General features: G+C 52.9%; 1 protein-coding gene across 2 annotated transcripts in view; it reads right to left on the bottom strand.

The window, feature by feature from the left end:
* IFT22 (intraflagellar transport 22) overlaps positions 1-15,000 on the bottom strand; it is a 66,260-nt gene that overhangs the window by 40,525 nt on the left and 10,735 nt on the right. For both annotated transcript variants that reach the window (XM_085859638.1, XM_085859639.1), the window contains 2 exons: positions 12,386-12,472; positions 12,032-12,234 (listed from right to left, as the gene is read on the bottom strand). In XM_085859638.1, coding sequence (XP_085715764.1) covers positions 12,032-12,234; positions 12,386-12,472 — 290 coding nt within the window. The remainder of the gene's footprint in view (positions 1-12,031; positions 12,235-12,385; positions 12,473-15,000) is intronic.

Below are 15,000 nucleotides of genomic sequence, written 5' to 3'. Positions count from 1 at the left end.
GACCGGGTTAAAAGAGAAAGTAAAAGGAGTGGGAGTCGCAATGGAAGAAAGTAAACAAGAGAGGGTAAACGAAATAAAGACGGTGGTGGGAAAAATAGACAAAGTAGGAAAAGGATTGGGAGAAGTAAAACAGGGACAAGACCAAATAAAGGAGGAAATCGGGAGGAACACGACGGCGATAGAGGAATTAAAAAGAGAACAAGGGAAAATAAAGGAGGGATTGGGAGCCGTGAAGGAGGACTGTGAGAAAAGACATCGGGAAATGACAGACAAAGTTGAAAACCTGCGAAAGGAGGTAAAAGCGGAGACACAGAAAGGATTAAAGAAGGTGGCGGAGGAATGTAGAAAGAGACATGAGGAGGTAATTAATGAAATGGAGCGGAAAGCCGGAGAAAAGACAGAGGAACTGGGGGAGCAGATAGGAAAAAACCGGGGCGAGACAGAAGAGCAGTTTAGGACAACGAGGGAGGAAATATCCAAGACAAATAAGATGGTGACACAGGTACAAGGGGAGGTGGAGCAAATAAGAGAAAGTCGGGGAACTGTCGTTAGGAACGATAGGGGAGGAAATAAATGGGGTAATAAAGGGGAAAATGGAGGAAATGGAGAAGAGACTGACGGATAGGGTGGAGGCCCGGTGTGAGAAGCAGGGTGGCCTCCTTCGGGAACAGGGGGAGAGGATATACTCCCTCGAGGCGGATCGTGCCCAGGTGGGGCCGGTGTCACAGGGCGGAGGAGGAGGCTTGCCCGATGCGGGGGTGAGCATGCCAAGCTTGGGGAGGGTAGAGACCGCGGGGTCTTTTGGCCTAATGGGGGTACCCGGAATGACTGTTCCAGGGGGTGTGCAGAGTGTGAGTCCAATGGCTTGGGAGAATAAGCGGGACAACGCGGGGCACGGACAGACGCAGACAAGGGTGGTGGAGCCCCCGGGCAAATGGCTCGGACCCTGCGGGAGTGAGGCACCGTTGGGACTGGGGAGGTACACTCCTCCCGGAGTCCCTAGGGAACGGGAGGAGACCTCGAAAGAACCGAGGGTGCCGCTACCCCCGTACGATGGCAAGACGGACTTGAGGGCATATATGGCCCAGTTCCAGTGTGTTGCCAGAGGCAATGGCTGGAACGAGGTGCAGGGTGTGGCACAACTCACAGCGGCCCTGCGTGGCGTGGCTTTGGAAGTCCTGACCACGGTACCCAGTGAGGGGGCGACCCTGGAGGATCTCCATTCGGCCCTAAAAAACCGATTTGGCATGGACCAGCAGAGCGAGCTTGTTAAAGCTCAGCTCAACGGGCGCAAACGACGTCCCCAGGAATCACTGGGAGAATTGGCACATGACATTCGCCGCTTGGTGGGGATCGCGCACACCAACATGCCGCCGGAGTACCGGGAGGAGATTGCCCTGGACCATTTCCTTCGAGCAATAGGGGGCACCGATGTCGGAGCATTGCTCACCGTATGGCGCCCGGACAACCTCCAGAAGGCGGCTGATACTGCTGCCTGCTGGGAGGCAGCCAGAACGCCATTGGGAGGGGCTGGGCGCCATGCGGTGGCAGTCCGACAGGTGGACCCCGTGCACGACAGTGCGCTGGGAGCCGGGGCAACCCTGGGCGACCAAGCGCGAGTGGAAAGGATGGTGCAGGGCATGTTCGACCGCCGGTTCGGGAGAACTGTGGAGAGGCGGTCGGGCCCGGGAAGGGCGGGAGATGGGCCATCGGGGGGTACCCCAATTCGGAATGGAGGGGGGTATAATTCGGCGTACTGGAGGCAAACACCTTACCAGAAGAGGTGTTATAATTGTGGCGCAGGGGACCACCTGCAGCGGAGGTGCAACGCCCCGCGCAGGGAAAGGCCCCCGCGAAGAGAAGAGCCACGGCCCCCTAGACCACCAACTCCGCCCCGGGTCAATAGGAATAGCCAGGCCCAACCATCCCCCCCCACCAGTCCCCGGGAAACTAAGAAGTGCCGAACATGTAGGGCCGTGTTCGGCAGACTCAGACGGAGAAGAGCCCTCAGAACTGCGACAGGTCATCAGTTGTGGCCAAATTGGCAAAGGTAGCTTAACAATTCGGTGCAAGATTGCCGGCGTAGGGGTAGACGCCGTGGTGGACACAGGAGCAAGCGCCACGATCATCAGCCCTGTGGTCCTTGATTCGAGTGTAGACGGTTGGGATGAGATCCACCGTCTGCAAAACCATAGTTTGCAGCTAGCTACCGGGGCAACGGCCCCTATCATAGGACGTGGTTTCGTGTCGTTTAAATTGGGCACTGTGAAAACCAAGATAGAGGTTTGGGTGGCAGAGGTGTACGACCCATGTCTAATAGGGTTGGATGTGCTGACGGCCGGTGGTTGTAAGATCGACTTGGGCCGGGGGGTCATGCAGTTGGGTGGTGAGGAGTTGCCGTTAGGAGGCGTGAGCACGGATGAGAGGGTGGAGCTGGAGGCTCCTGACTCCGTGGTCATTCCCCCGGGTGCCGAGGCGGTGGTCCCGGCCCGGTGGCGAGCACCCCCAACGTGGCAGGGCCCCTGCGGCCTAGCGGAACTACCGGCAGGGCCGTCAACCCCGGGCTTAGTCGTGGGCCGCACCCTGGTAAGTACCGACGGGCCAGTAGTGCCCGTACGGGTGATAAATGTTAGCACGGAACCACGCACTATCAGGAAGGGCACGAAGGTGGCAGATTGCATCCCAGTAAAAGAGGTCGCAGAGCTGAGGGACGATAACGTCGAGCCGGACTGGCCCCAGAAGGAGTCTCCAGACTCGATTAGGAATTGGCCCGGTCCCATTTGTGAGATGGTAAATCGGAGTAGTGTAGATTTGGAGGAGGCCCAGCGGGAGGCCTTATACAAGCTGGTCGACCGACACATCGGGATCTTCTCCTTGTCACCCGAGGATATTGGACGTACGGGCCTGGTGCAACATCAGATCCACACCAATGGGGCCCGGCCTGTCCGTCAGCCTGCTCGAAGGCTCCCATGGAGCAAAAGAGAGGAGGCTGATGAACAGGTTGAAAAGATGCTCAATGCAGGTGTCATCGAGCCCTAGGGAAGTCCTTGGATGTCACCAGTTGTGCTGGTTAAAAAGAAGGATGGGACCACGCGTTTCTGTGTGGACTATCGCCAGCTGAACAACGTGACACTCAAAGACTCCTATCCCCTGCCTAGAATTGACGATACCCTCGACGCCGTTGCAGGCTCTAAATGGTTCTCAACTTTGGACCTCAAGAGTGGGTATTGGCAGGTGGAGATGGATAAGACGGGGAAGGAGAAAACGGCATTTTCCACAGGGAAGGGACTGTATCAGTTCACTGTGATGCCGTTCGGTTTGTGTAACGCCCCGCCACCTTTGAGAGACTGATGGAGCGTGTACTAGGCGGCATGCCGTGGCAGTCATGCCTGGTGTATCTGGATGACGTCCTGGTACACGCTAAAACATTCACCCAGGAGATAGCCAATTTGGACCAGGTGTTTGGGCACCTCAGGCAGGCAGGGCTGAAATTGAGCCCAGAGAAATGCACTTTGTTCGCGACAGAGGTGGCCTATCTCGGACACGTGATAGGCCGCGAGGGGTGAAGACCGACCCCGGAAAAATTACAGCGGTAGAGGAGTGGCCCGTACCTACAACTGTCAAACAGGTGCGGGGCTTTTTGGGACTTTGCTCCTACTACCGGCGTTTCGTGGCAAACTTTGCGGAGATAGCCAGGCCCCTTCACCGGTTGACGGAGAAGGGGTTGAGATTTAATTGGACGGAGGAGTGCCAGGAGGCCTTCCTCAAATTAAAGGGGTGTTTGACATCCGCACCTGTTTTAGCGTACCCCACCGATGACGGGATGTATACCCTGGACACGGATGCAAGCCAGGAAGGATTGGGAGCAGTCTTGTCTCAGACACAGGGGGGCGTGGAAAGAGTGATCGCGTATTACAGTCGGGCCATGAGTAGGCCCGAACGAAATTATTGCGTAACTCGTAAGGAACTATTGGCTATGCTGTCTGCCGTGAACCATTTCCACCCGTACTTGTACGGGAGGAAATTTTTGGTTCGAACTGACCATTCCTCCTTGCAATGGCTCTTACGGTTCAAGGAACCGGAGGGCCAAATTGCAAGGTGGTTGGAAAAATTGCAGCAGTACGATTTCAGTGTGGTCCATAGAGCCGGTAAGGCTCATGGGAATGCCGATGCGCTCTCTCGACGCCCCTGTCTGAGGGACAACTGCAAATATTGTACGAGACATGAGGAGAGGGACCAATTGGCAGACGCCTCCCCGAAACTCCCAGTCCGTGCGGCCCGGGTGGTAGGCCCAACTTTGCCACTAACCGCGGGAGAGGAATTTGGTGGATTGGCATGGAGCACGGCCCAGCGGGAAGACCCCGTGCTAAGGCCAGTGTACAAATGGGTCCAGGAAAACAGGAGGCCCAGTGGAGAGGAAATCGCCCCATTCGGGGCGCGAACAAAAGCATACTGGGCTCAGTGGAGGACCCTAGAAATGAGGGACAACATCTTGTATCGCAAGTGGGTGGAGATTCCTTCTGAACAAACTTCTTGGCTGGTGATAGTCCCTGATGGGTTTAAGACCCAAATTTTGAAACAGGTGCACGGTACCCGCGCCGGCGGCCATTTGGGCAGGACCAAAACAAAATCTCGGGCCCGCCGGCGGTTCTATTGGGTTAACATGGGGCGTGATGTACAGGACTGGTGTCGAGCATGCGACGCCTGTACTGCAAAAAAGGGACCGCCACAGAGGATGAGGGCCCCACTCCAACTACATCAGGTTGGGGCTCCCCTGGAGCGAGTGGCCATGGACATTTTGGGACCACTGCCCCCCACTCGCCAGGGTAATAAGTACGTCCTCGTAATTATGGACTATTTCACCAAATGGCCAGAAGCCTTTGCCCTTCCCAGCCAGGAAGCAGGGGTTGTGGCCAAGGCCTTCGTAGAAGGATTTACATGCCGGTATGGGATTCCGCAGGAGCTGCACACGGACCAGGGACGAAATTTTGAGAGTGAATTACTAAAAGAGGTGTGCAGGCTCCTGGAAATTCGAAAAACACGGACAACGCCCCTGAGACCACAGTCTGATGGCATGGTGGAGAGGTTCAACAGGACCCTGGTCCAACAGTTGGCCCTCTTCACCGCCACTAACCAGGAGGACTGGGACGAACACCTTCCGTACCTCCTGATGGCCTATCGCGCGTCCCAGCACGGGTCTACCGCATGTAGTCCGGCGCTGTTGATGTATGGACGGGAGCTGAGAAGCCCCGTCGATTTATTGTGCGGTCCGACGCCTGAGCGGCTTGATAGGCCCCCGGGGGAGGGCTATGCCCGTCGGTTGGAGGAGGGCTTGGAGAAGGTCCACGCCTTCGCACGACACCAGCTCCAACAGGCGGGCATAAAGATGAAGCGCAGGTACGACCACCGGAGCCAGGTGAGCAAATACCCACCGGGGGCAAAGATTTGGTTCTTTAACCCCCGGCGAAGGAAGGGCAGATGCCCGAAGCTCAGCTCACCCTGGCAGGGCCCGGGGGTCGTCCTGGCGCAAGTCAGTGACGTGGTCCTAAAAATTAAAATGGGACCACGAGCCCTCTCTCGGATCGTCCACGCGGACCGCCTGAGGCCTTACAAGGGCGACCTTACGCCCTCATGGATATGTCTTGCCGGAGGAGTCAGTGCTGGAACAGCCGCTCCCGCAGAGGCGCAGGGCTCTCAGAATCTTGCGACGAGTTCACGAGCCCAGTAGGAAGGGAGGAAATTCCCCCCCCTTGGGAAATTGATTTTTGGGACATTCGAGGACAGTGACAGACTTGTGAATGTGTAGTGGGGACGTAGCTTAGCTACGTAGTGTTAAAAGGAACGTGCTGTAGTTTAAGGGACGACGTGGGAGCACGAGTTAGTTAGGGGTGCAGTTAGAAGGATGGCAGAGTTCAGCGGTGTGTGTGTTGAAGAGTTGTGGGTTGTGAGGTGAGTACGTGTACATGTTGAGTGAGTGAGGCCAGCGGGTCTGTGTGTGTGTGGAGTGAATGGGGAATGCATGGTGCGATGAGTGATTGGGGGGAGGAGTGACTCCCGCCCAAGGGACCCCGGGGTCAGTGTAGAGTGAGTTCGCTGGGTTAGTTAAATTGAAAAATGGAGGTCGTTTTGTTGTTGGTGGGAAAGTAGGCTCGAGACCCATTTGGAGGGGTGCAGGAGCCCTGTTGACGGGCTTGGGAGCGTGGCTGCGAAAGGTGAGTATCGCTGAGTGGGTACCCCGGGCACCAGGCTAGTCGGCCGCGGTAGGCCATGGGCCCATGGGGGGCCGGGATAGAGTAGTGGGCACGGGTGCGCCTGCTTGGTGCGGGGGCCCGGGGCGCCATTAGCCGCGTGGGCAGTGTTGTGGGCACGGGTGACCCTCGGAAAGGGGCCCGGGAGGCCGGCCTGCCACGTGTGCGTTTCAGGGGAGGTGCCATGGGGGGCACTCCCCGGTGTTAGGGAGCTGGTAGGCTCGGAGGCAGTGTAGTGCCCGGGGGTGCCATAGCGGGAGATTCGGCAGAGGGTCGTGCCTGCCAAAGGGAGCCACGTGTCCCAGCCAGGAGACCGTGTGAGGGCACGGAGAGAAAATTGGGGGGCGAGGCCCGAAATTGTGAGAACACCAACACAGGCGACGGGAATCTGGGTTGTTAGAACCAATAGTTTAAGCGAGAGGCGCTTGTTGAAAGCCCCGGGGTAGTTTAACAGTTAAATGGTTAGGGTAGATTAGGAAATGTACCCCTCCGCACCATCCATCCCCTCGCTGTCGTTGTGGGCCGCTGGACCCACTTGGTGTTAAGATCGCCGAACTCTGGGGAGGCCATTCTGAGGCTTCGTTGGGCCACGACACAGGACGCTAGCTCTCCCTTGTTCCCCTCTGGGAAGGGAACGTAGGGGTTGGGAGTAGGCTAGGTGACAGAATAGGTTAGCCGAACAAGGACGATAAAGGGGGTTAGGGGACGATTTATAGTGGGGAAGTAAAAATAAAAACAATAAAAAAATAAGTTGGGGCTAAATTGGGGTTTGACAAATTAAGGGAGTGGGTATGTACAGTGACAGGCAAAGGCGATAGGTGGGAGGGAGACAGGTAGGTAGGTCCGAGCCCACCTTCCAAGTGGCCAGCACCACCGCACTCCCTCCACCAACTTCCACTGACGGCAAAAGCTGGCCAGCTTCGTCTGCAGCTGCTGTGCTGCAAGGCCTGTGCCGGCCCACTTCATCTGCCGGCTGGCTGTTTTGCTGCAAGGCCTGTGCCGGCCACTTCATCTACAGCTGTGGTACTTCAAGGCCTGTGCCGGCCAGTTCATCTGCCGGCTGTGTTTGCCTGCAGCGGCCTTCTTCTTCTGCGGGCTGTGTTTGCCTGCTGCCTTTGCCATGCCCACGTTCACCAGCCCCGTTCAATTTTTGCTTTGCCCCCCCCCCCTGTTCATTTCCATGTGCGCCAGGATCAAGGCAACAGTTTGCAAGCTGCGAGAACTGCCCTGTTGGCAGCTACAACACGGGCCTGCAGTGGCGGCCCGTGCACCGTGTTTGCGTTCATGCATCCATTCGTTGTGCTCATTGCGTGTGCCACTTGAGCTGGCACGGAGACTGCGTTGTGCAGCCCAAGCACCGTTGTGGTTCACTGAGTTCAGTTCAAAAGGGAAGGCCTTGGACTGCGTGTGAGCAGCCAGCCACGTTCCCTGTCACCTGCATTGTTTTGAGCCAGAGACTGCATGTGGGCAGCCTGGCTCCCTGCTAACTGCTTTCTTTTTGCAGAGTTCAATGATCCTGGGCCATGGTTTAGTGTAAAATTTGTAAGTTAAGGTTAAGATGTACTGTAAATATGAGTGCGCCCCCGGCATGTATGTCTTAGCGCCGGCAATTTTATTTAAGTCGTCCGTGTGAGTGAGTTTGTTTAGATAGTTACGCAGCCCTCAGGTTATTTATTTTGGGGACACGAATACCATGAATGTTGCACTCAGGGATCCGTAGGTAAAATGTACTAGGGGAAAACTACACATGATGGCACACGAAAATTTGACGACTCGGGACGAGTCTGTAAAAAGGGGAGGGGGTAGTGTTGTGGTTACCAAATTCGCAAACCACCATTCAGGCCCCTTAGGTGAGGTATCTCGGTAAGTGCATGTGTAGTTATGCCCAAACCCGTTGTCTAGTGGGAATACATGTCATTTATACGTGCTGCGACTCTTCAGGATAGCCGTTTTTCTTTTACTATCTTTATTTTGGACCAACCGCCATGATTACCACCACAACCACAACATCAACCACCAACCACAACGCCGCTTCACCACAACCGCCACGACCTTCACGTCACACCTCGCAACCGTAGCATCGCCACCGTTCTTGCCCCGCTGTGGGTACCGGTGTTGGACTCGTGCAGGGCGCACGTTGAACAGCGTGTACAAAATCACGGATTTTGTGCTTCAAAAACGGATAAAAAACGACACACGCCCACTTTTTGCCGTCCAATCGGTGAGCGAGGGGCGATTTGGCCCCGCCTCCAGAACGATCGATATATGCAAATTTGTGGATCAAAAAGCCTTCACGCCCACTTTTTCTCGGGCCAATGGGGAGCGAGGTGAAAGGTCAAAGGGAGGGGGTCAAAGGCGAAGCTACGGGGGGGATAAAAGGACGGTGTTCGTCAGTCAGCAGAACGAGAAGGAGTCGGAACGGGGAGAGAAGTGTGTGGAAGTCTGGAGCCCGAAGCCTGCAGTAGCTGGAGAAGCTGAAGAGAGTCAAACGAGGAGAGCCCAAAGAAGAGTCCAGGGTGGAGAGTCCAGAGGCGGAGAGGCGGCAGCGGCGAAGGCAGACGAGGGGGTGCTCGCGACGGTGCCAGGAGCTGCACGCCCGAGGAAGGCTGGCAGCGCGACCTGGCCGAGGTGGAGACGCACACCAGGGATAATAAAGATCCTCTATACCCCGAGCATCAGCAACCCCCTCCTGTTTCCCCCCGCGCTGAGATAGTGCGACCAAGGGGGCCCCGTTCCCACCCCCTACCAGACACCGTCCACGAGGCCCGCGGGTTGCGGCGCCATCGCCGCTCCGCGTCTCATCACCAGACGGGTAGGCGCGACCCGGTCTCGGCCTCAGGCCCGCCTCATCCTTGAGGGATTTCTTTTCCTTGGTTTTGGGTATGTGTTGTCGGCGCCGTCTGTGAAGTAGAATTGTATAAGTGTTGCCGTGTGCTCGGTAGTCGGTATTAGCTCTGCATTGTTTTCGCTTTTACATTTGCTTTTTGTGTAAATGGAATTGTGTTTTCTTTTTTTTGTGTGCTTTTGGTGGAATTGTATTTGTGTGCTTCCCGTGTGCCGCGAATAAATGTGCTTTATTGTTGAACGGTTCTCCCGCTTCGCTTCATCTTTTCCCCCATTGAACCCTCATCTTGCTTCACGTAAAGGGTTGGTAGTGGGCTGAGTACGCCCGATAATTAATCGAACCGTCGAGGTCGACGATAACACCGCTCGGTTATTCTGATAGTACGGAACGGGTCGCTTAAGTGGCCCGTGTCCGAAGTCGACCTGCGGCGAGGTGCGATCGCCCGGTCTACCCTCCGCGTGGGTACTTAGGTAGGTCGAATTTGGCGAGCAACCCTATCCCACGCGGGGGCTGATTGGCTCGATCGCGGTGAGACCGAAAGGTCCACCCGTGACTGGTTCCCGGCGTTAGTCCGAGAGGGTCACGACTGGATTGTCCGTCCGGTGGGCGACGTGCCGCGATTCGAGTTACGTGGCCGTTCGCACGCCGGCGGGCGCGAAGACCGCAACAATATATATACATATATATATATATATATATATATATACATATATATATATACATATATATATATATATATATATATATATATATATATATATATATATCGGGGCGTATTATGTGATACCTGTCGTCCGTCCGTCCATCCGTTCCTGTCCGCACTCTAACTCCCAAAGTTTTCAACTTTCACTTTTCATATTTGGTACATCGGTGCAGACTGTGGAGACGGTGTGTCGCGACATTCGTTCGTCATCTAAAGTCATTGCCATGGCATCCAGGATACTGTTTTCCATCCGTTCCTGTCCGCACTCTAACTCCCAAAGTTTTCAACTTTCACGTTTCATATTTGGTACATAGGTACAGACTGTGGAGACGGTATGTCGCAACATACATTAGTCATCTAAAGTGGTTGCCATGGCAACCCGGATGCTGTTTTCCATGTCGCAGCACAATTCTGTATGTACCTTCTTGTTCGGGCATATATTGTGCTCACTTGCTCTCTTGTTACTGATTACAATAGACAAAATACATATGTTGCTTTAAAATTATTTGGATCAGACTTTACTGCAATGCTTTATAAAAAATATTAATTATTAGACTAGTCTTAAAAATGATAAATGTAAAAACAGGCAAGCATTGGGTGTCTTTGACACCATCTCTCTGGTTTTCATTTCTTCCCCCTTGGTGCCCTGGCACGTGTCCTCGGAGCCCTTCAAAAATGTATACTTTTCAAGGCCAAAGTGACCGTGCCTTTCAAACCGCAAATTTTGTTCCCTGAACCGATGTGAGTTTTTTACCAAATTGTGTGTGCTGTCCTCGTGCTCAATCTGGTGTAACGTTCTGCTGGGTTTGCTTTCTCCAAAAGTAATCCTTTCAAAAATCTGGGAATTTCATTTCCAAAACCACTTTTGGTAAGAGAGTATATAAAGTACGAGTTGGGTACCCGTGGGAAACCCATGGACATAGATATTTGGACCCACCCCTCTTCATATCTGATGCTTCACTCACGAGAGGGGGAAGGGGAGGAGGATCGTGCACAAGCAAGAGGAGGGAGGTAGGCGGTGAGGGGTGGGAGAGGGTGTGGAGTGACTTACTTCTGCCGTGACTTGGGAGGATTGACTTGAGAGAGGATCACACACAGGGGGGAGGGGGGAGGTCGAGGATGAGGGATGGGAGAGGGTGGAGTGTGACTTACTTCTGCCTTGACTTGATTGACTTGACTTGAGAGGGGGGGGAAGAACCTGCCTTGACTGATTTACATTGAATACACTTCACAATTTCATTTTAAAGCCCCTCGCTGAACAGACACACCAACGGGAGACCGATGCAGAGATATATATATATATATATATATATATATATATATATATATATATATATATATATATATATATATATATATATATATATATGTATGTAAGAATCTTCTTCTTCTTTAAAGATCACGAGTATTCCCACGTTCTTGTGGGGTTGGCCGGGGGAAGTTTTTGGCCCAAGTCTTTCATGAACTGCCTGGCCAGGCCTGACGCTCGACTAAGTGGTTAGGCCAAGAATATTTAATTGTTTCAGGGTGTCGGCGAGAGCTTGACAACTCTTCGTGAAGGACACCATGGGATCTTTAACGTTCACCAACTAATGGTGATGGACAAGATTCACATTTAACGTCCATGCACACACATTGATGAATCACCCTGCTGTGAAATACCAGGATGACAGTTTACAGCTGAGTCGGGATTCGAACCCAGGTGAGACAGCTTAGAGGTGAGTGTGCATACCTCAAGGTTATCATGAATGTTCGCTTTATTTTTGTGTCCCAACAATGCTTTTGAGTTGTTGGTTGTACCTTTGGGCATGAAGTTTAGAAACATTTCCTCATGATTGTCTGAGGAAATCGGTCGCCGTGACTTTAATGTCACCTAAACAGTGTGTTGAATCTCTTTGTGGCAGTGTTGTGTTTCGGATGCGAAACCGTTGATCGAAGCTTCATTTCGGTTTCAGGGATGACGTGTTGAAACCGTTATTCCCCATCCATGGCAGTGCAAAGGAAGAATGCCTCCTTTCAGTCTCTTTCTGAGAGGCCAGTTGTCCTTTTTATTTATTTAATTATTTCCTCCTGACATCGGTCAAAATTGAGCAAAGATGACAGGTGTCCGAATGTTTCAACATTCCCACAAGAGTTGGCGACAGTTCTGTGACCAGTGTATGTTACACCCTGAAGAAAATTAAAATTACTTTTGTGCAAACGTTTGAACATTTCATCTTTGTGAGAATTACTCACGAAGGTCGTGTTTCTTTATGTCACCGTGTGATCCAGGCTTTTGATGAGCCACGAGCAGACATTGTGGCTCAAGCAGGCCGCTATACCGAACAAAGGCGTGATGCCAAGCTTCGAGTTCCTGGACGTCGTTCAGTATGTTGGGGTCAAACACCAGCATAACCCCACTGGCATCCTTCCGCATAGCGGGCCAGCATTTTTCAAACCTAAAGTACAGCAAAGGTAACTTTCAGTGCAAACTCTCTAAACACCATTAATGATGTTGGAAGCATTATCAAATTTCCATGATGGCATTATACGATCTCATTGACAAATGTACGTATGCAATGGTGGCTCGAGGATGGCAGCTCAGCTTACTTTCTGTCTCCACTGCAGTCCCAAAGTTCCACCTCATACTTAAGGCTTTTACTGCTACTATCAGCACAACACTCAAATTCCAGGATTCTGTATAGACAAAAGCAGGAAACATTAATATTCTTTTTATAACAGAAAAAGATCAGAGCAAACAGTAATGAGAAGTCATTGGCCTCCTTCATACAAAATTCTAATCCGACTTGCGCCACGAACACAACTTTTTGCCTCCGATAGGTATTGAATTGTTTGGGTCCGTTCGCAAGATGGATTATATTTGCCCCACTCGAGCTGAAAAATCCGCAGGAAATTTTTCTATCTGAAATGGTCGATGTTTTTCTTCTTAAATCATCTTTTCAACCGGAGGCAATCTGAATTCTTTGGATTATTGGCAGAATGAACAGCTTGGCTTTGTGCCATCCCTTCTTCTTGATTTATCTTATAAATCAAATTTGTCCGGTTCATCCCTTTTCCATTGTTCTGTCCTTGCTCAGTGAGTATTTGTACATGTACTGTCGCCTGTGTGCTCAATAGTCACGTTCGCATGGGGTCTGGCCTGGATAATCAAGTAGTGATTGGCCAAATTCAAAACTGTGCGCAGGGAATGGAATCCTGTGCTTTTTAACAGACACCAAGTCGGTGGTCTCTCTGTCTTCTACCACCACGTCACGGGGAAAGAGCGCAGGTTGCGAGTTGCCGCGCTGGTGGGAAAAAAAAAAACAAGCCTCGCTTCGGGTGAACAGGATTCCCGGGCAAGGGGTGGAAGACCCCTCTGTCCCGGGTACAGAATACCACTAGTTAGGGGGAAGGGTTAGCTTAGCTCGACCGGCTTCATGGGGCAGGGATAAGTCCTCATGGAGCCTGTGGAATGGATTCGTTAGAGGGATTGCAGTTGAGATTTAGGATGGGAGATGGGAAATGATGTGAGGACAGAGACAGACTTTGAATGTGTAGAGGGGACGTAGCTTAGCTACGTAGTGTTAAAAGGACGTGCTATATTTTAAGGGATGACGAGGGAGCACGAGGTAGTTATGGGATTTAGTAAGAAGAATGGCAGTATTCAGCGATGGTGTGTGAAATGAAGTGAAAAATGTACTTGGTGAATGAGTGAGGCCAGCGGGCCTGAGTGAATGGAGTGAATGTGGTATGCATGGTGCGATGAGTGATTGGGGGGAGGAGTGATTCCCACCCAAGGGACTCTGGGGTCAGTGTAATATGAGATCGTGGGTTAGTCAAATTGACAAAATGGAGGTCGTTTTGCTGTTGGTGGGGAAGTAGGCTCGAAACCCGTTTGGAGGGGTGCAGGAGCCCTGTTGATGGGCTGGGAGCGTGGCTGCGAACAGTGAATATCGCTTAGTGGTACCCCGGGCACCGGGCTAGTCGGCCGCGGTAGGCCAAGGGTCCAGTGGGGGCCGGGATAGAGTAGTGGGCATGGGTGGGCCCACATGATGCGGGGCCCAGGGCGCCATTGGCCGCGTGGGCAGTGCATTGGGCACAGGTGCCCGGGGTGCCAGCCTGCCACGTGAGCGTTTCAGGGGAGTCACCAGGGAGGGCACTCCCCAGTGTTTAGGGAGCTGGTAGGCTTCGGAGACAGTTGTAGTGACCGGGGGTGCCATCGTTGGAGAATCGGCAGAGGGTAGTTCCTGCCAAGGGAGGCAGCCAAGCGTCCCAGCCATGACACTGTGTGAGGGCACGGGAGGAAAATTGGAGGGCATGGCCCACAATTGTGAGGACACCAACCCAGGCGACGGAGTCTTGGTTGTTAGAACCAGCAGTTTAAGCGAGAGGTGCTTTTGGAAAGCCCCGGGTAGTTTAAGGTTAATAAATATTCGGGTAGATTAGGAAGTGTACCCCTCCGCACCATCCATCCCTTCGCTCTCGGTGTGGGCCGCTGGACTCACCGTGGTAAAGTAGATCACTGAGATCTGAGGAGGCCATTCTGAGACTTAGTTGGGCCTCGACACAGGACACTAGCTCTCCCTTATTCCACTCCGGGAAGGGAACGTAGGGGTTGGGAGTAGGCTCGGAGACATGATCGGTTAGCTGGACAGAGACAATAAAGGGGGTTAGGGAGACGATTTATAGAGGGGAAATAAAATAAATAAAATAAAACAAAAAAATAAGTTGGGGCTAAATTTGGGGATTTTTTGCAAATTAAGGGAGTGGGAATGGACATAGACAGGCAAAGGCGATAGGTTGGGAGGGAGACAGTAGGGTAGGTCCGAGCCCACCTTCCGAGTGGCCAGCACCACCGCACTCCCTCCATGAACCTCCAGTACAAGGGAAGAGGCCGGTCAGTTCATCTGCCGGCTGTTTTACTGCAAGGCCTGTGCCAGTCATTCATCTGCTGGCTGTTTTGCTTCAAGGCCTGTTGCCAGTCAGTTCATCTGTTGGCTGTTTTACTACAAGACCTGTGCTGGTCAGTTCATCTGCCAGCTGTTTTGCTACAAGGCCTGTGCCGGTTAGCTTCACCACCGGCCTGTTTTGCTACAACGGCCTTGTCTTGCCTTGCCATGCCTTGTCTGCCTGCCTTGGCCTTGACCCCATGCCTGCTAGCCCTTCCTTGCATTTTGCCCCATTTTCATCCATCACCATGTGCGCCAGGATCATCGCGCGTTCTG

The sequence above is a fragment of the Eptatretus burgeri genome, chromosome 16 (assembly GCF_056783735.1).
Source record: "Eptatretus burgeri isolate ZD-2024b chromosome 16, Ebu_testis_v1, whole genome shotgun sequence".
Classification (NCBI taxonomy): domain Eukaryota; kingdom Metazoa; phylum Chordata; class Myxini; order Myxiniformes; family Myxinidae; genus Eptatretus; species Eptatretus burgeri.
This window is presented reverse-complemented; position numbering and strand designations above follow the sequence as displayed.